The sequence below is a fragment of the Musca autumnalis genome, unplaced genomic scaffold, assembly GCF_047663935.1.
Source record: "Musca autumnalis isolate F117 unplaced genomic scaffold, ASM4766393v1 scaffold_4, whole genome shotgun sequence".
Taxonomy (NCBI): Eukaryota; Metazoa; Arthropoda; class Insecta; order Diptera; family Muscidae; genus Musca; species Musca autumnalis.
The window spans coordinates 120,025,701-120,047,329 of NW_027411977.1; the positions used below are offsets into that span (position 1 = coordinate 120,025,701).

Consider the following 21,629-nt stretch of genomic DNA (forward strand, 5'->3'; position numbering starts at 1 on the left):
TTGAATTAAATGTTGTTTTCAAGGTATTAAGTTTTTATCCATTAGCGATAGTAAAATTAAATATATACGGAATTTCACAATTTGTTTGCTCTTAAATTTCTTAACTTAATTAAATTTCTAGAATTAAAATATAAAAAAACTTCATTTATATTTTTTATTATTATTCTCAAAAAAAAATTTTAATAATTTCTGTTTTTTTTTAGATTTTTAAGTTTAAAACTCACTATGCTAACACTGTTGGGCTGGCTAATTGGTTGTTGTTGCTGTTGGGATTTATTTTGCTGGAAATGTTGTTGTTGCTGGTGAAAATGATTTGGGGTTTGCTGAAGATGCTGCAGGTGGTGAAGTTGTTGTTGTTGCTGCTGCTGCTGGTGGTGAAAAAATTGGGTATTTTGATTTTGCTGCAGGTGTGATTGATGTTGCTGTTGCAATGACGAATTATGTTGCTGTTGGGTGGAGTACGGCTGATGTTTATTTTCACAGCAGCCTGCTCCTCGTGTTGTTGTTAAGCCACCATTAGCCAAGCCACCAATGCCAGTGTCATTAGTTAGTGTCATACCATTAAGCACAGGACCCTGGGATGACAACTGATGTTGGGATGTGGGTTGTATTTGTTGTTGTTGCTGGTGCTGCTGTTGGCTATTTGATCCCAATATTGATGCTGTTGCATTGACCAAAGAGGAGCTGGAGGAGGAGGAGGCTGATGTTCGAGAGTTGTTATTAGCTACAGCATTCATGCCACCATTGATGTCACCAACACCACAGCCATTAGCAATGGATGTTGTTGTTGTTGTTGCTGCGACAGCTGCACCATTACCATTGTACTGTTGTTGCTGCAACTGGTAATGTTGCTGTTGTTGTTGGTGAGGTGTTTTATTTGCCATGGGGTTCTGTGATAAAGTTTGCACACAGAAGATGATATTTAGTTTCAAAATACAGTTTTAAAATATTTGAAATGGATTTTTAATATTTTTGTAGTTTTGGTCTTGCAACAATGAAAGAAAAGTTATTATGATGAAGTTATCTATAGAATCATAACCAACCAACCAACACCAACCAATTGCAAAATGTTTTGTGTGTGTTTGTGTTTATTTTGGGATTTTTGTTGTTGTTTTTGTTTAAATACTGAAATACAAAAAAATGTAACTATTTTATTTCCATTTGCCACATGCCATATGTTGTTGTACAGACACTCACACACGCACACGCACGCTTAAAGTTATAGCAAGAAGAAAGTGGGCGGAGATGGGGGAAGTTTGGATTAAAGTGGGGTTACATATAAATAAATGTATTGCTAAATAGAACAAAAATAATTTCAAATACAAACAAACATTTTTAAAACGAACTTGTTTCCTATAAGTAGAGGTACTATATTAAAATGCTATAAATGGTTTATTTGTTTTTTTAAGATGAAGACGTTGTAACTGTAGTTCGCAAAAGACCTACATACATATATAAAAGCGTCAAGAACAATTGAAATAAAATTTAGGAAATACATAAAGGAGGCTATGACTAAGGGAGTTGACAGTACCTCTATATCATAATCAGAACAAGTAAAAAACGTAAAGTTCGGCCGGACCGAACTTTTTATACCCTCCACCATAAAATAGTGTTAATTTAAGGTGGAAACATTTTTCGACCGTGGATACCCCAAATGCCTAAATTATCTAGTCTAAAAAATGTGTTCGCCAGGTGAAAGGTACCGCCTATGGGGCTATATCAAAGTGTCTAAATATCTTTACAATTTTTTGTGGAAACATTTTATAACAGCAGGGAACCTCAAAAGTCAAATTATGGGTAGTTCCGTCAAACAATGTAGCTAAGACCCTCAAAATACCGAAAATCGGGAGATACCGTTATATGGGAGCTATACCAAAACATGGACCTATGTTGACTATATTTAGTGAAGAAGTTTCGTGACCACTGAAAATGCAATTGTCAAATTACAGCAGGTTCGATTTTTGGTGCTAAGTTTCATGACCACAGAGAACCTCAAATGTCAAATAACAGCTATACCAAAACTTGGACCTTTGTTGACGATTTTCGATGGAGATGTTTTGTGACCAATGAGAACCTCAAATGTAAAATTACAGCTAGTTCGGTTAAAAATTGTATCTAAAATCCTTAAAATACCGAAAAGCGGGATGTACCTTTATATGGGGGCTATACCAAAACATGGACCTATGTTCACGATTTTTAGTGGAGAAGTTTCGTGACCACTGAGAACATCAAATGCCAAATTACAGCTAGTACGTTTAAAAATTGTAGCTAAAATGCTCAAAATGCCGAAAATCGGGAGGTACCGTTATAAGGGGGCTGTACCAAAACTTGGACCTATATTGACGATTTTTGGTGGAGAAGTTTTGCGACCAAGGAGAACCTCAAATGTAAAATTACAGCTAGTTCGGTTAAAAATTGTAGCTAAAATGCTCAAATGCCGAAAATCGGGTGGTACCGTTATAAGGGGGCTGTACCAAAACTTGGACCTACGTTGACGATATTTGGTAGAGAAGTTGTGTGACCAATGAGAACCTCAAATGTAAAATTACAGCTAGTTCGGTTAACAATTGTATCTAAAATCCTTAAAATACCGAAAAGCGGGAGGTACCGTTATATGGGGGCTATACCAAAACATGGAACTATGTTGACGGTTTTTGGTGGAGATGTTTTGTGAACACTATGAACCTTAAAAATTAAATTACAGGTAGTTTGGACAAAAAATGTAGCTAAAATCCTCAAAATACCGAAAATCGGGAGGTACCGTTATATGTCGGCTATTCCAAAACCTGGACCTATCACTAAAATTTTTGGTGAAGTAGTTTTTTGACCACTGGGAACCCCAAACCTGGAATAACAGGTAGTTCGGTCAAAATATATAGCTAAAATCCCTAAAATACCGAAAATCGGGAGGTACCCTTATATGGGGGCTATACCTAAACATGGACCTATGTTAACAGTTTTTGGTGGTGTAGTGTTGTGACCCCTAAGAACCTTAAATGCCAAATTACATCCTTAATTTCAACAGGATCAGATCGCCTTAGAATTTTATGCTTATCAAGGGTCTCCGACGAATATATTCATGTGTTAGTAACGGAATGACAAAGTTAATTATACCCGCCATATTACGGTGGAGAATATAAAACATTACGGAGCACAGTACCGGTGACAAGCGTTGGTGTGACTACAAGTCATGTGTCTTCGAGATCAAGCGATTGTGATTCGGCTGTTTTAGGTGTGGATATTTTGGTACCCAACGCTGTACTTGCAACAGACACATTAAACGTTATTTATAGAGTAGATAACAACCTGGCGATCTCTGGAGGTCTTCTAAATCAGAAGTAAGTAAATTCCGGTACATGAGATAAATCGAAAGAACTTATCCTCATGTACTTCCTCCTAGACTATCCTAAGCCATATCCTCTAACAAAGCTCCGGCGCACGGTGGTTCAAAAATTGGTTTTCCTGGCCAAAAATCAAAATTTTGTTTTGTCAGAGATATTTAAGGTATATATGGGATTCGATAGTAAACATATTGAAACTAAGGAAACCAACAAATTAGGTCAAAATATTGGAAGGTGTAGGTTGCCTCTAAAGACGAACATTAGTCCCATTTTTGGGAAATACGTAATTATTGCAAATTTCTGGAGAAAGAAGTAGCTATTTCTCGGAAACTATAACAGATATTGTGTTCATTGTTTTTTGTAAGGTAGGTAGGATTGTGGCCTTAAAAATAGTTTTAATAAATTACCATAGCGTTTACACTACATGAGTTATTTTATTTTTCCTCAGGTACTAATTTTAGGAAATTGCAAATTTAGTGGACTAGAAATTTTGTGGAACAACATGGAACAATGTTCTGATGCCCGAGAGAAAGATGCTTGAGGGTCTCCTCTTCAAGTTTATACCTTTATACGTTTGTACCCATCCCGTTCCGTCCGTTTAACACTTTTTTTAAATTTATTGCAATTACATGGTTAAAAATGTGTGTTTTTTCCATACCGTTTCCAATATGAACTACAGCTTTTTTACACAAATGGACATTTATTTAAGTATATGAGTTATATAAGTTTTGTGAAAACCCAAGGAGTATTTTTGTAAATTTTTAAAAAAATTAAAATTTTTTGTAATCTTATTTTACTGGTGAAAAAACTTATGAAAATTTGTTTTCGATTTTTTGTTTTTTGCTGCGACCAATTGAAGTAACAGCAAGATTCCTTGAACTGGAGATAGACCAAGAGCCAAATTAATCAGGAAAATGAACTTAGAAACGGATCATATACTTTTACAACAACAACAATCGGTTCTAAGAATTTTCACAGACTACAAAAAACTGTACCCTCGTAATGGGGAATGCGAGGACAACCTGCTACAAAAAAATTTAAACCGAACAAAGAGCTGGTGTTGTTACATTTTTGCGAAAAAAATTTTGAAATTTGGTATGGCATGTATGTAGAGGTATGTAGATATGATCCATGTCTATATATTGGCCTTCATTTTTGTTTTCCTTAGTATCAATATTTTTACTTTTGAACTTTGTGATAACGTAAAGCTGGGGTACTATACAGCAATTCGGAACCTTTGTTTTCCGTTCGGACTAGGCTATTAATAAAGTGCGATATGGACTTGGTGTAAAGCCATTATTTCGATGATGGAAATTTTGAAAATTGTTGCCATAATGCCAAGAGTTATACAAACATTTGCCAGGAATTCAATTTTCAAAAAAAGTATATAAATAAATAAAAATAAATATATATATAATCCATGAAATGCTTTATTTCAACAATGTTTCCGTTTGAGTAATTAAACGCATTGTATTTTCACATACATTTGCATTAAACAAGCTTACCAAAACACACATATCATCGATATTTTCCATTGCAATTTGCTAAATGAAAATTGGTGTAGGAGGAGTACAAAAAAGGTTTTTGTTCAATTTTCAAATGGACAATTTTAACCATCAATTTGCTTTTACTGTTCTCTCAAACCTTTAAAAACATGGACTGCCACTGTTTTTAGTTACTCTCGAAAAACAAAAATTGCAATGAATTATTGAAGTGAAAAATCAAATCATTTTTCAGCACAGTAAAAGAAATAAAATATTTGTTCGCATTAAATTGCCTTTCATCAATTTTGCACAAATGTATCAATTAAATGGAATTATATATATTTAAAAGCAAAAAAAGTAAAATTCTTTTTTCATAAAGAGATGTTACAAACTCCTTGATGATGGCAGGCAGAGTGAAAATGTGAACAATTTATTTTTTGTTGAAATATATTCTGAATTACATGGTCTTGACATAGTGTTTTTGTTCATGACAGCAATAATCCGATATTCCATATTCAATCCATTGGCTAAGACAACTAATATGACACATACAGTGTTCGAAAAGAAACTGAAATGATCGATCCAAACCGAATATTCTAATACAACTATATTTGACTAAGAAAACCAAACCGTAGGGCTGAAATATGTTACATGCAGTGTTCGAAAAGAAACATAACATTTTTCATACCCAACCACCGATAGTCTAAGTCCAATCTATTTGGCTAAGTAAGACAACCCAAACAAAGGCCAAAATATCTCACATCCAGTGTTCGAAAAGAATCAAAACATTTTTCATACGTAAACAAAAGTTTAATATAGCTTGTCGGAACATTACAAAAATGGTTGATCCTAACCCAATATTATTATGACAACACCTAACGTATTATTGCTGCCATGAAATAAAACACGAGGTTCAGATTTTAAGTTAGACAGAGAATAAAACATCTGGTCTTCAGCTTCAGCGCGATGAAAGAAAGACTTGCTACAATTCGGATAAAAGCTACATTTTCAGCATCTGTTATATTTGTGCTCATGCTCTCACTGAAGACAAGGACGAGCAGACCAAAGACATATTCAACGACCGTTGTCCTGCCCAATTTTTAGGCTAATTTTATGCCAAAATTGGAAAAGAAAATATCTTTGGTCCATCAGTCGGGAAATTCAGTCCCCATAATGAAACAACTGACAGAAGAAGACGTGGAGGTCCTTCTAGATCTGGAGGTCCTTCTAGAGATGAGCTGGAGGTCCTTTCATAAAAGACCTGGAGGTCCTTGTATAAAATACAGGTAGGTTTTTCTATATAAGACCTGGAAGTCCTTCTACAGAAGACCTCTAGGTCCTTCTATAGAAGATTTGTAGGTCCTTCTATAGCAGACATGTATGTCCTTCAATAGAAGACCTGTAGGTCCTTCCATAGAATACCTGAAGGTCCTTCAATAAAGGAAAATAACAAGAAATCAAACTGATTTCGTTGTGATAGATGGAAGACATTCGTCGAGTTGGGTATTGACCACTCAATGCATACAGCTGCAAATTCCATTCTCAGATACCAGATACCTCCACCAAGAAACCCATGGTATGATCAGGAGTGTCGTGCTGCTACCGAAGAGAAAAATTCGGCTCATAGAGCTACACTACAATCAGTAGCAATGTGTAGCGCACGTGAGAAGTATCGGGAAAACATGATAGAGGAGATACGTATTTTCCGCAGGTAAAAGAGAGAAATGGAAAACGAGAGTGTGAAAATAGTCGAAAAATACTAGCGAAGACGGCGAAGATACCACAGATACAATCTCAGAAGAGAGAAATGGAAAGCGAAAGTGTGAAAAATGTCGAAAAATACTAGCGACGACGACGAGTGTATACTAGGGTGGTTTTAAAAAAAATTGATGTCGGATTTTTTATTTGGCACCCACCTAATATGTTAACAAGTGCCACTGGGGCCTTAAAATTTCCATGGGCCCTGTATAGTTCATCGGACCCGATTTTTAATTTTTTGAACTGGACAATAAATTAGGTCTATAGAGCGATTTAGTGAAAATCCGCCTTTGGCTCCATACTAATTACTATGGAAACTTTAAGGCCCCCCAGTGGCACGTGTTAACATATTTTGATTGTGCCCATGCTTGGAAATCTTAAAGTCTAACAAAACTAAACACTTTAGGGGGGTGCCGTATAAAAAATCCGACATCGATTTTTCCCTTTGAGTCAAATCCAGTCTAGTGTATACCACCTGGTCAAGATGAAGTGAAGACAGCAATCAAGCGGCTGAAAAATAGTAGGGCCGCAGGATCTGACATTCCGATTAGGTTTATAGGTTTATGCATCACCTAGTTAGCAGCATCTGGGAGAAAGAACACGTATCCGATGATTAGAATCTGAGCATCCTTATATTGCTTATATGATAGTGCCAGGAATATTGTGTGAGCGACTAAATTGCCAATGGTCAACGAAATAGTTGGGCCATACCAACGCGGTTTTAGACCAAGCAAATCCGCAATTGACCAACTTGCATCAAACCCTGGAAAAAACCCAAGATATGCAGATCGACACTTACCAAATTTTTTGTCGATTACAAAGCAGCATTCGATAGGCCCATACGCAAAGGTATTCAAAGCCATGTATGAAATTCGTCTTTGTAAGACGATATTAAAATAGGAAAGAATCTTTTCGAACAGTTTAGTACCAAGTGGTTTCAGACAAGGATAGCTTTGAGTGAGACTATGCGGCAGAAAAAAGTTATACGAGATGCAAAGGCTAAAATATTGAGACAATATACAACAACAGTCACATGTTACCTGCTTATGCTGATGACGTTGATACCATGGATCGATCGGTAAGAAAGTAACTAATACTGTTAAATGGGGCTGGGAGTAATCGGCGACAAGACCAAGTTGACGATATTGACACGAAATGCATCCACAGAATTCGGATCAACTGTGGAAGCTGGTACGTATAATTTTGAGGTAGTTTAAGATTTAGTCTACCTCGGTACCGTCATAAACATAACAAACAACCTCAGTTGTGAAATAAAAAGAAGTATAGTATTGGTCAACAGATACTATTTTGGACTAAGTAACCAGTTTAAAAACAAAAGCAACATCTGGTCAAAAAAATATTTTACAAAACACTGATACTACCCACGCTACTGTATTAAAATATAGGCGTGGAAATTTTATATATTATAACGCCAATCTATAACTCATTTGGCCAGGAAGACCTCAAAAAGGGGGTCTCCTTTAAACGGAAGACCTTTTAAAGTGGTCTTTTATAAGCACAAGACTTCTTCGAGAGGTTTTCCAGAAAAAGAAGGCCTCCTAAAGGGGTCTTCTATATGTAGAACACTTTCTAAAGGAATCTAGTACAAATAGAAGACTTCCAAAAAAGGCCTAATATAAATAAAAAGCCATCTGAAAACGTCTTCTATAAGCACAAGACATCCTAAAGGGGTCTCCTAAAAATATAAGATCTTCTTAAGGGGTCTTCTATAAGTGGAAAACTTCGTAGAGAGAGTCTCCTATAAATAGAAGACTTTCTAAGGGGGTCTAATATAAACCTTCTAAAGGGGTCCTCTATACGAAGAAGAATTTCTCAAGGGGTCTCCTATAAATAAAAGAACTTCTAATGGTGTCTCCTATTAATAGAAGACCTCCTAAAAGGGTCTCCTATAAATAGAAGAACTTCTGAAGAGGTCTTTTATAAGCAGAAGCCTCCTATAGAGTCCCTTATAAATAAGATACCTTCTAAGGAGTCCAAGACAACCTAATCAAAGGCCAAAATAACTCACATCCAGTGTTCGCAAAGAAACAGAACATTTTTTGTACGTAAACAAAATTGCAATGTAGCTTGTCGGAACTTTACCAAAATGGTTGATCGCAAGCCATTATTATAATTCTAATCCATTTGTCTAAGACAAGTATACCAAGGCACTATAGGTAATTTGCCCAGTTTTTGAGGCAAAAAGTCGATTTTGCAACTTTTAATAATAATAATTTTTTAGTTGGCATTGGAAAAAGAACATGTCAAAATTTATTAATATGAATGATATTTTTCAAAATAGCGTCATTATCGCGGTTTAAATTGCAGTCAAAGTGAGAATTTCGAAGAAGAACTAAAAAAATATATATGTATTGTAAGGCTTATTTCAATGTATTTAAAACCGCGGAAAAATAAACCAAATATAAATATGTGTAATATGGAATAGATTGACAATTGCGAGAGGAATTTATTTAATGTATAATATAGCTTAAACATTTTGGATAGCGACCAAAAAACACAAAACGTCAGAAATAAATATTTTATTTTTCTTAAACTCACTTCATATAGACTTATACTAAATTGGCCGTGTTTGGCCGTGATTTTGCCACCTAGAACACATTACTGAAAGTCTTCTGCATTGGTATTACTAGGTTTTAAAACCCGATTTTGCCCGTTTTTTGATATTTATGAGATTTTATTAGGTTACTTCTCAATAAAAAGTCCTAAAATTGTGGAAGTTTGGTTTGAGGAAATCTATATACAGTTTGTCAAGTAATTGTTTTCGAACCAAGAAAACTAACATTTTTCTGTATTAATTAATGAAAAAAATACTGATAATTGTGATAAAAATGTCGGGTTTTCTGCAAAAATTAGTTGGACGACTTATTTAAGACAAGACAGGATGTATAAATAAAAAATGAACCCATGTAGTCCAACAAAAAATAACGAAAAGCAATAACTACATGTAATGCAAGTTGTCAAATAAATGTTTTCGAAATGTAATGGAGGTTCCAATATACCCCATGTTTTCGGTAAATACTTGAAAATCAGGACAATTTATGAATTTTATTTTTAACAGGGAGTAACTACTAACAAGTATCAACAATATTAGTCATCGAATATCCGTACTAGGAGGGTTACCATATGGACCAAGGGAGTACCAGGTCATCTAACATGTAAACAGGGTCCTGTAGGTTTCAAACCGGGAATATTTGAAAACTAAGACGTTTAATGAGTTTCTTTAGTTCCCTAGGACGGATTGTCATCAACTAAAATAAATATTACCTTCAGAATAATTAAATCAGGAGGGTTGCCAGATGTACGAAAAAGGTACCAGGTTATATAAACAGTAAACGAGACCACCTTTGTCTCAAAACAGGGCACCGAAGTTTGTTGTTTCACTTAATATTAATTAAGAGGTAATAACATTTCACGAAACTATCGGAAATATCGCAGTAAGAGACTAATATTGCTTAGAAATGTATGGGGTACAGATTTCGACAATTTTCAGAAATGCTTTCTACGATCTATTGGACTCATTTCTGCAATACTACTCAGCATATTTTTTAAGGGAAAAATAATGCTGGCGGTAAAATAATGCTTCAATTTTACCATGGAAGCCAAAAAACTTAGAGAATTCCTCTGAACTGGCTCTAAACAGTTGACATCGGATGTCCATTATAAAATCAGTATAGACTGACAATATCTTGCATATGTATTTCTAAGCGATATTTGTACTTTTATGTCATATTTTGATTTGTTTTAGAGAATTGTTTCATCCATTAATTCAATTTGAGTTAAATAAACAAATCTTAAGCCCTGGTTATGGATTCAGGTGGTCTCTTTTACTGTTTATATAACCTGGTACCTTTTTCGTACATCTGGCAACCCTCCTGATTTAATTATTCTTAAGGTATTTTTTTTTAGTTGATGACAATCCGTCCTAGTGAACTAAAGAAACTCATAAAACGTCTTAGTTTTCAAATATTCCCGGTTTGAAACCTACAGGACCCTGTTTACATGTAATATGACCTGGTACTCCCTTGGTCCATATGGTAACCCTCATAGTACGGATATTCGATGACTATTATTGTTGATACTTGTTAGTAGTTACTCCCTGTTAAAAATAAAATTCATAAATTGTCCTGATTTTCAAGTATTTACCGAAAATATGGGGTATATTGGAACCTCCATTACATTTCGAAAACATTTATTTGACAACTTGCATTACATGTAGTTATTGCTTTTCGTTATTTTTTGTTGGACTACGTGGGTTCATTTTTTATTTATACATTCTATCTTGTCTTAAATAAGTCGTCCAACTAATTTTTGCAAAAAACCCGACATTTTTATCACAATTATCAGTATTTTTTTCATTAATTAATACAGAAAAATTTTAGTTTTCTTGGTTCGAAAACAATTACTTGACAAACTGTATATAAAAATGGTGTAAAAAATTTATAGTAATTCATAAAATGAGAACGGCTAGGCCGATTTCTGTAAAATTTTTTGTCAGTTATTCGTATTTTCGAGGAGAAGGTCTTTACGGAAGAAAATTTTGGAAAATCTCTCTGGAAAAGTCGGAAAATTGGAAAAATCGAAAATTGAGTTTTTGTATGAAATTTTATTCCTTAATAGCGAGACGAAGTTCGCCGGGTCCGCTAGTAAACAATAAATGTAAAACATATTGCTGTTTACAATTTCATTTCAAGTAAAATAATGGCGACAAATTGTTCGGTATATCCGTGGTTTTCTATAAACGGTGCGGCAGTAGTAAGCTTTATTTTATGTCTCTATTACATATTAATCATTGATACGGTTTAAGGGAGTACTAAACTCGTCTTTATTAGCGTATATTCAAAAAAATATACAAAACTGTAGTAACAATTCGTTGGAAAATATACTCCCGGGGACAAAATTTTTGTTACTTACTACCGTGATCGTTTTCAACAGTTTGTTGTGTATAAGAAAACTAATGAAAATTGCATTGGAAGATATAGCTTTGTTCGTTATATACGTAGTTGCTTATAACCGTTGTTCGTTATATCCGAATTTATCTGTAAAAATCTTTGTTTTATCTCACTTTTACACATAACTAATTTAAAAAGTTAAAAAATCCTTTAATTCCGCTGTTATTAGTTTTTGTCTCAAAAACAGGGCAAATTACCTATAGTGCAAGGGTCGAAAAATGTCACTATAGTTTGGAAAGTATATACAAAATATTTTTCAAACCAATCACAATTGCATTGAAACTAATCGGTACATCATTAAAATACAATGAACGCCACCAAACAAAACGATTCCCGTACCAATCACACAAAGTCACAAACTTTTCAGATTCTCGGAATAGTTTCGCTCTCAAAACAAAATCACAAACTTTTCAATGCAAAAATACGAAAACCGTACGATTACTAAAATGCACTTCGGCTATGCTTTGCCGAGTTGTTTCATTCACCACCGAAACAAAAAGAATTTTAAGCAAACATTTGTTGTGCGAAATGATCAATGACACACTGAGACACACGCACATTTAGTTGCTTAACTACCCTATCAACATCAACATACTACGGAGCACACTACGGTTGATGTTTTAAACCACCAAACGATTCATTCACTGAATCATTATTGTGCTTTGAACTTTTTCGTTTTCTATTTGATTGTTAATTGATAATTGAGAACTTTTCGCTATTCTTTTTGTTCGCACTCACGAATGTAAACAAAATGAAACAAAACAGCGAGTTCGGTCGACGTGGGTTATGTTTCGTATGGAAAATACGAAACGAAACCATTGGCAATGTTTCATAAAGTATTTTTACATACGCTGTGAAAATATGATTGAACCTAACACGATATTCTACTTCCATTTAGCTATAACAACAAAACCAAGATCGGAGATATGTCACATCCAGTGTCCGAACAGAAACAGAGCAAAGATAACAGAAACATAGGTGGAAATGTGTCACATACAGTGTTCGAAAAGAAACAGAACATTTTTCATTCCCAATCGCCATTGTAATGTAGCGAACCGGTACATCATTAAAATGATTGACCCTAGTTCCCGCCCATTTGGCTAAGAAAACCAAAGCAAAGGACCGAAATATGTCACATACAGTGTTCGAAAATAAACAAAACATTTTTTAAACATTTTCGTTACATTATCAATTGGCTGATCCTAACCGAAAACCATTCGAAACATTGTAAAATAACTACGTATATTTGAATAAATATTTCATATTATACAAAATAACTACAACTTCTAGATTCACTTAAATTCTAAAAAAAACTATTTAATTGTGTAAATTTGCATTTAATATTAGTTGTGTTTCATACTTAAATTAACATGCTTAACATACGATTATCAATGATATAAATATTTTCAAGAATTTTTATACAATGTAATTAAAATACATGAATTATTAAATCAATTTGCTTTTCCACAAATAACCCATGTTAAATTAAAAAAATAAATAAATAAAATAGAAGAATTGAAGAGCGGATTATAGTAGGATTAGGTAGTTCATATGAAAATAATTCGGATTTGAGGCAATAAAAAACCTTAATGCAATGCAGATAATACAAACATGCCGGCTATTTTGTAATTTTTGTTCTTTGTTTATTCTCGACGTTATAGTTTCGCTTAAAATTCCAGATGGCGACTAAGTCTCCAGTTCCCAAGATTAATACATAAACAGTTTGCCAGGTAAAACTTTTCGAAAAAATAGAAATCTTTGCTGTTGTATTAAAGCTAATTCCTGTGGAAATCCGATAATTTTAAAAATATTGATGCCTTTTTTCATAAATTAGTACCAATAACTATTTTTTGTTCGAAAAGATTTTTTGAACCATACCATAAATTCTCCGAATAGTTTATTACCAATTGTTTTTTTGTTTATTAAATCACTCACGTGTACTCGGCTTGGGAACCAGCGACTTAAAAATGCAACTGCTGTTGAATTTTATATTTACACACAAAAAAAGTTTAGATAAATTCTATTCACAAAATTTTTATGAGTTTTTTGCTATATTGCATTATTAATTAATATGAAATGCTATAGATTAGAAGGTTGTTTTTTTAATATATATATAGAGATATGCACACAATTAAAAGACAATGAACATTAAAACGAAAACAAGAAACCAACCATTTCCAAATTTTCCGTACACAAGATCTATAAATATGTATGGGTGGGGGCTTTTCATTAGGTAAATAAAGCAACCTTTAGTTTTGTTTTTTGAATGTAAAGACCATACGAGCATAATATAATTTCTTGCTTAAACTTGATCTATGTTTCCTTAGAAACTATTTATTTAATACAAAAAATCCAATTACGATTTTCACTTACCTTTTTCTGTTGCAAATACATTTGGGCAGCAGCGGTGGTTGTTGCAGACGAATTTGTGTTGTTGGCACCTGTATTATTACCAGCGGCAGCAGCTGCTGCAGCAGCGGCTGCTGTTACAGCATCGTTCTTCATTTGTGCTAAAGGATCTGCCTTAACCGATGTTACAGCCATAGACAGGCCATCTGTTGTGGCTTGCACTTGGGCCGCTGATGGTGGATAGCCAGTCGGTGCGCCAGGATAGGGCGCAACGCTAGCCTGCACCATGTGCTAGAAAAAATAACAAATGAAAAAAATGAATTTTTATTTAATTGTTGTCTTATTAGGAAGAAAGTCATTTAGTTAGTTTTGAGAGTTTTAATAATTAATTCAAGTGAATTCATTGAGCTATTCAATTATATACAAAACAAGTAAGAAAAGCGTTAAGTTCGGTCGGCCGAACTTTTCATACCCTCCACCAAAAATTTCAGCCATTTCGGTGGATTAATGTGGCCACAACCTTCAAAATACCGAAATTCGGAAGGTACCGTTCTATGGGGGCTATATGATGGCGGGGACCTATACCTAGAAATTTCTGGGGGAAAGTTTTATACGCCTAAAGAAGACTAAATACCAAATTTCAGCCATATCGGTGTGATAATGAGGCTAAAACGTTCAAAATATCGAAAATCGGGAGATATTGTATTATGGGGGCTATATCAACACGTGGACCTATATAAACATTTTATGGTAGAAATGTTTCTTAGCCTCTGGAAACACAAAATACAAAGTTACAACCGATTCTTTGGTCAAATGGGTCTAATACATTCAAAATATATTAAAATGCGTACTTTATAAGGGGTCTTATGTGGGGACTATACCAAAACGTGGACCTATATAACCCAACTTTGGTAGGAATGTTTTCTGGCCTCTGAAGACACAAAATACTAAATTACAACAAATTCTGTGGTCAAATGGGTCTAATACATTCAAAATATATTAAAATGACGCGTACTTTATATGGGGCCTTATTCGACCATGTTTTGGCAAAGCCCAAACATGTGATTCGTAGTGTCAAAGAGTACTGCGAGTAGGATTTGGAGTTCATGAGTCGTAGTCTGTACTGCCCGACTTCAAGTAAGAACGTCAAACTTGTAGCTAAGTTCTATACCAAATACTATTAGTCTAAAAACTCCAAGATTTTTGTTCCGAATGTATTTATTTATTAGCTGTACGAGAAGAAGTTTTGAACTCGGTGACATTAAAAGCTTTTCTAGATGTCGTTTTAGCTATTTATTGGAACTAGAATTAAATATTTTGTAGAAAAATAGGCAAATATCTTTAATCAACACGTCGCTGCCCACACCCATTAATAATAAATGAAACGGTGGAAAATAAACTCTTGAAAACTCGTCACTTATATTTTGGAAAGCAAGTAAAACGTATTAGTCGGCGTTGCTGCCTCTGTGGATATAGACTTCTATCTACCGACAGATCGAAAATGGACTTCACAGATGATCTATTTTCCCCCCAACATTTTTATTCTGGGAGTTTTCAGAATTTTGTGGCCTTTTTAACGATTGTGGACGTTCGGAATAAATGCTTACGTTTTTCTAATAAATTTGATTTGGATTAAAGCGCAAAAGGGTTTAACTTTGGCGGAGAATGTTTCTAAACGAATGTACCGACTTAGTCCATTAAGCAAGTGGATATCATTATGAGAGTAGGATTTATACCATTATGTCAGGAAGCATGGCCAAATTGGATATTTGGGCACAATTTTAGCGAACAATTTTTAACTTTTGTAGTGGATGTACCCGAAGGGGCGGACCAATACGACTTAAACTAAGTTTGGGAAAATATTACGTCATACAAATTGGACCAAATCCGTTAATCCGTTTAAGAGATATCATGCGCTCCAGCCAGAGAGGCTGACTGGGCTAAATGACTGCTGATTGTCGGACATGGATTTCGTTCAAACATATGTGGAGTCTAAAACCATTATTTCTTTTTATGAACTTTATGCTTGACAATTCAATAATAGGTATTTTCTACCGCTCTTCTTCGGTCCATTGTCAAACCGAGCAGGATATTAAAATTATCAACAGATTTTGTCTGTAACCTTCCTTTTCTCTTACCGACTTTGTCGGATTTTTTCGCCTATTAATGCTGTTTAGCATTTATTATCGTACATGTCCCCTGTCTTTATCCTAAAGCGATCTAATTATAAAAGTTATTTAAAAATGGTTAAGTCGAATTCTCCCGCTTATTGAGACTTATATGTTTTAGTTTTTCATGGCTGATGGACCGTTGAGCCTCACCATTTAAGGAAATTTGTATCATTGCATCCCATCCCTGTACATTCCATGACAATTTCAGGAAAATCAGTTCTGTAGTTTTTGTAGAAAAGATTAAAATTGAAAAAAGTGGTCGTAAAAGTGTGCGTGGTCAATTTTTTGTTTGTATAAAAACCTAGTTTGGGTTATGGCGAAAATTCCAATAAAAGAATTATCAAAATCAAAAATTTTCAAATTGAGCCTGTGTAGTATATGTTTCTAGATATGCAATAAATAGTTACAAAAGGAGGTTATAATAACGGAATCAAATTAATTTAATTAATTTAGAAAGGGAACAGAGGCACCGGATTTCAAGAAACCGATTAAATGAAGAGCCTAAAAACTAAAGGGAAAACTGTGAATAATTATTTCTGCAACGTCTACCATACACAAATTTTAATATTTTGCGAAAGCAGGACTTTGTTTATGTTATTCCCGTTGGTACCCTGTATTACCTCAATACCATAAAGAATGTAAACCACAAATTTGTCGAAATAATTTACTAATAGATTTTCGAGATATAGTCCATAAATTGTACATTTTGTCCAATAGTAGCCTATTTTCACCAGGTGCCATCCCTGTACATTCCATGACGAATTCAGGAAAATAAGCTCAGTAGTTTTTGTAGAAAAGATTAAAATCAAATATTCTTTGCATTAAACCCTAAGGCACGATGTTCATCATAACCTAACTTAGGGTTTAATGCAAAGAAAATTTGATTTTAATCTTTTCTACAAAAACTACTGAGCTTATTTTCCTGAAATTGTCATGGAATGTACAGGTATGGCACCCGGTGAAAATAGGCTACATATTTTGTTGAATTTGGGAAGGGGCGGGGTAGTTCCCCTCTACCCTATTTTTTAAAAAATGCTGTATTTACAATAATTATGAATTAATTGGTTTAAAAATTTAATCTTCAATCTAAGTACTAATTTTGGGTCTAAAGATCCAACCACGCCTGTTGTTTTAAATATGTTATATCTCCAATACTACTGAACCGATTTCCATCAAATTAGCAGCAAAAGCTCAACGTTTGCCGTTGTTATGTATATTTTATGAATTTCGGAGGAAGTGGGGTACTTCTCTTTGCCATATTTAAAAAAAGGCCATATCTTTATGAATAAAAATTAAATGCCGTCATAACCCAACTTAGGTTTTTATGGAAAGAACACTTTACCACGAACATTTTCATCAATTTTCAATTCAAATTTTTTCTACAAAAACAATAGAACCTATTTTCCTGAAATTGTCAGGGAAACAGGCTACATATTTTATTGAATTCGAGGGGGCGGGATACCTCCGCTATGCGATATTTTTAAAAAACGCTATATTTGCAAAAATTACGCATGTATCGGTGTACCTTCCCCACGCTTTTCTTTTAAATGCTATATGTATAAGCCAAACGTATGATTGTATCGGTCTCAGCATATATTTTGGGAGGCAATGGGGTTGTGTGTAACCAAAGTACATGTTTGGAGCAAAAATACGGAACAACGGACCACGCCCACTTTTTAAATATGTTATATCTTGAAAACTTGGGTGCCGCCGTGGTGCAATGGTATGCACGCCCGCCATGCACGCAGAAGGTCGGTGGTTCGATTCCCTGGCCAGGCAACACCAAACATTTTTCAACGGTGGCAAAATACCCCTCAGTAATGTTGGCGACATTTCCTGAGTATTTCAGCCTTGAAAAACTTCTCTACAAGTGGTGTCTTAGGACACGCCGTTCGGACTCGGCGATAAACAGTAGGTCCCATATCATTGAGCTAAAATATGAATCGGGGTGCACTCATTGATATGAGAGAAGTCTCCCTTGTCCCGTATGGGATGTTGTGGAACCATGTTTGTTTGTTATATCTTGAAAACTGATGACCACGCCCACTCTTTTCAATACCGTATTTTTCCGAAACTACTGAACCTAATTTCATGCAATTTTCAGAAAATGATCAGGAATTTGTGTGGTCCAAAATGCTATATGTTTGTAGACGAATTTCGAGGGCCTATTGTTTTGTAATTGCTATATTTGCTAAACATATTGCAAATTAATTTTCAAGACAACGGTAGTTGTGCCTCCGATCAAGAAAAAGGATATTTTTACTTAAATTTAAACTTACAAAAACAAACATATATAAGTCTCAATAAGCGGGAGAATTCGACTTAACTATTTTTTGTAACTTTTATAATTAGATCGCTTTAGGATGAAGACAGGGGACATGGACGATCATAAATCCTAAACAGCGTCAATGGATGAAAAAATCCGATAAAGTCCGTAAGAGAAATGAAAGGTTGCAGATAAATTTAAAATCCTCCTCGGTTTGACAATGGACCGATGAAGTGAGGTAGAAAAAATCTATTTTTGAATTGTTAAGCGTAAAGTCCATAAAAAGTTATCATTAAAACTCATTACGACGGGCCAGCAACGCGGACCGGGGTCTGCTAGTAAATAAATAAAAAGAAAAATAAAAAATAAATGTATACCTTGGTTTTCTTAAAAAAAAATATTATTTTAAAAAATGTACTGATAGGAATCTGACCGATACTGTAATGAAAAATGTGTTAATGTTTGTCCAATAAAATATTTCCATTCACCTATTTGTATTCAATTATAAAATTTCCAATTATAAATGTATTGGGCATTTAATTTACAAAAAAATGCCAACAACACAAAAAATTTATTTATTTACTTTACCGTCCGAACTTAACGATTGTCGTGAAGAAACTGCCAAAATAAGTCAAACCACCATAAAAAGAAAAAATTTTCTCTGCCTTTCTCGCATTAACGACCAAACATTCATACAATTTTTTTCTTTTCCTCTTCGCTTGCTAGGTTGGTTGGCTGTGAGTTACAGAAAAAATGCCAGCCTATGCAAGAATACATCGCAGCAACAACAACAAAGAACGAAACACATGCGAACTTAAATAAAGCAAAAACAATATTTTTTACCCATCCGTCATTGCTTCTGTGTCTCCTGAAATAAGTCAAACCACCATAAAATGAAAGAATGTTCTCTGCCTTTCTCGCATTAACGACCAAACATTCATACAATTTTTTTCTTTTCCTCTTCGCTTGCTAGGTTGGTTGGCTGTGAGTTACAAAAAAAATGCCAGTTTATGCAAGAATACATCGCAGCAACAACAACAAAGAACGAAACACATGCGAACTTCAATAAAGCAAAAACAATATTTTTACCCATCCGTCGTCGCTTCTGTGTCTCCTAAAGCGAGAGGTTTGTTCTTATGCTTATTGACAAAAATCCTTTCTCAACCTATAAAAAATATGTTCTAAGAAAAAAAAATATGTTGGTACCCAAACAAATAAAATTGAGATATGTCACAAAATGTTGCAAACATATATATGTTTGCATCTAAACATATATTTGTTGGCAACAGTCCTTGCTTGGAACCATACCTATTTTCAACATACAGTGGCTCCAAGCGAAAGTCGTACACCTAATGACATTTTTTTAATTGACTTATATCTCCGATACGAAAAGGGATACGGAGAAAGTATTTACGCAGCTTTATAGTGCATTTAGTCGACAATTTAGAAACACGATATAATAAAATAATCAACCCGTTTACATTGTTATAAAATTAAAATATCTAAAATACTAAGAATTTTAGCACCAAGCGAAAGTCGTACAGCTATTATAAAGACAAAATATTTATTAATATAAATCGTCCTTCGGCATATTTCTGGTTTCAATTGAATTCTGCAATCGATTTAGAATATTTTTGACCAGTTTTGAACAGCTGAAGTTTAAAATATGTCGATGTTTGTTTTGAAAATCTCTCCTATAAGGATGTCTGGAAGTATAAGTCATCTGGAGACATTTTCCATTTAAAGAACCACTATATACGATTTATTCTTCATGCTTGGACTACAGTCCAGCCAATCCATGTTATTGCAACAATTATATAATACCAGTGGTCGCAAATAATAAGCTTTTATGCTTGAAGTCAGAGTTTTGGCAGAAAGAACAACGCTTACCTTGACCAATACATTATTCGCTAGGTAGTGAGAACTCATTTTAATTATAAAATCTCACAGTTTGATTCCCAATGACTTCAAAAAAATTATAAAACAAAGATTCAAATCTGAAAGGTAAGCCGCACACACTCACAAATACACTGATGCTTTATGTTATATTATTCGTGTATTAGACATGAAGCAATTTGTGGGATTTTTCACAATGTAATGTCAGGTTTCGCACAGAACTTGTTGGATCTATGAAAATTACACTCTTTTAAGAAAATTTATGCATTCATCGCTATTGTTTTGATATTCTAAACATCGCTCTTGGATAAATTTATGTATAGCTTTTTTACGCCTTTTTTTATCACCAATTGACAAGGTATTTATGTTGTAAAAATTTGACTGCACATTGGAAAAATAAGCTTCCAAATATTTTTCTCAATCGATTAGAGTGTCGGGACACTAAAAATCAACTCATTTTGCACTTCGTGTATTAAACTATCCAAAAGAAAATATTATTTTTTTAATGTTTGAGTTATTTTAAATATTTCATATGTGTTTTTTTTTCTAATTAGTAGATATCAAGGTATTGAATAGCTTTGCAGTTTTAATTTTCGATATCAGCTGAATCTAAAAAGATTTTTTGGAAAGTTGAATAAATCATTTTCTCATGTTGTTTCATAAAAATAATTTTTGTTTCATTTTTACGCTTCTTTCCCATTTAACCTTATACAAGTTTCCAGAATTGACCCTCTCAATTGTAAAGAGGCACAGATTTTACACTAAATCGATCGTAGGATTTAACAAAAAACAGGATTATGTACTAGAATTTATTATATTAACAAATACGTTGTCTTTATAATTGCTGTACGACTTTCGCTTGGTGCTAAAATTCTTAGTATTTTAGCTAATTTAATTTTTCAACAATGTAAACGGGTTGATTATTTTATTATATCGTGTTTCTAAATTGTCGACTAAATGCACTAAAAGGCTGCGTAAATACTTTCTTCATATTCCTTTTTGTGCCGGAGATATAAGCCAATTAAAAAAATTTCATTAGGTGTACGACTTTCGCTTGGAGCCACTGTATATTTTTCTGAGTGTAGCACTGTTCTTCTATGTAAAAAACAAATCTTCTTCCCATCTATTTCATTAGCATCTAATAGGAAATATGAATTTCAATTAAAAGTTCTGAAAAAAAGTCTTAACAGAGAGAGAGAGAGAGAGAGAGAGAGAGAGAGAGAGAGAGAGAAAAAAGTAAGAAGGGAATTTAAAAAAGTTAATTATTTCGTTTGTACATGCCAATCTTCTCTGTAGTCCTTTGTTCATCAGAAACTAAAAACAAAACGAAAACTGAAAACAGAATTCTGTAAAAAGCAATTAATCCACAAAGAAGAAGCTATCACATAGACCCA

The 21,629-nt window shown here is 34.0% G+C and overlaps 1 protein-coding gene across 28 annotated transcripts in view; it reads right to left on the reverse strand.

Annotated features, from left to right (window-relative positions):
• Positions 1-21,629, reverse strand: part of Rbfox1 (RNA-binding Fox protein 1) — a 699,789-nt gene that overhangs the window by 256,883 nt on the left and 421,277 nt on the right. For 14 of the 28 annotated variants that reach the window (XR_012412218.1, XR_012412217.1, XM_073980533.1 and 11 more), the window contains exons 3-4: positions 13,927-14,193; positions 225-890 (exon numbers count right to left, since the gene is read on the reverse strand). Coding sequence is in view for 26 of the 28 variants with exons in the window: in XM_073980533.1 (XP_073836634.1) it covers positions 225-890; positions 13,927-14,193 (933 nt within the window). In the remaining 2 variants the exon portion in view is untranslated. The remainder of the gene's footprint in view (positions 1-224; positions 891-13,926; positions 14,194-21,629) is intronic. The other 14 variants (XM_073980545.1, XM_073980539.1, XM_073980548.1 and 11 more) reach the window with 1 other exon arrangement.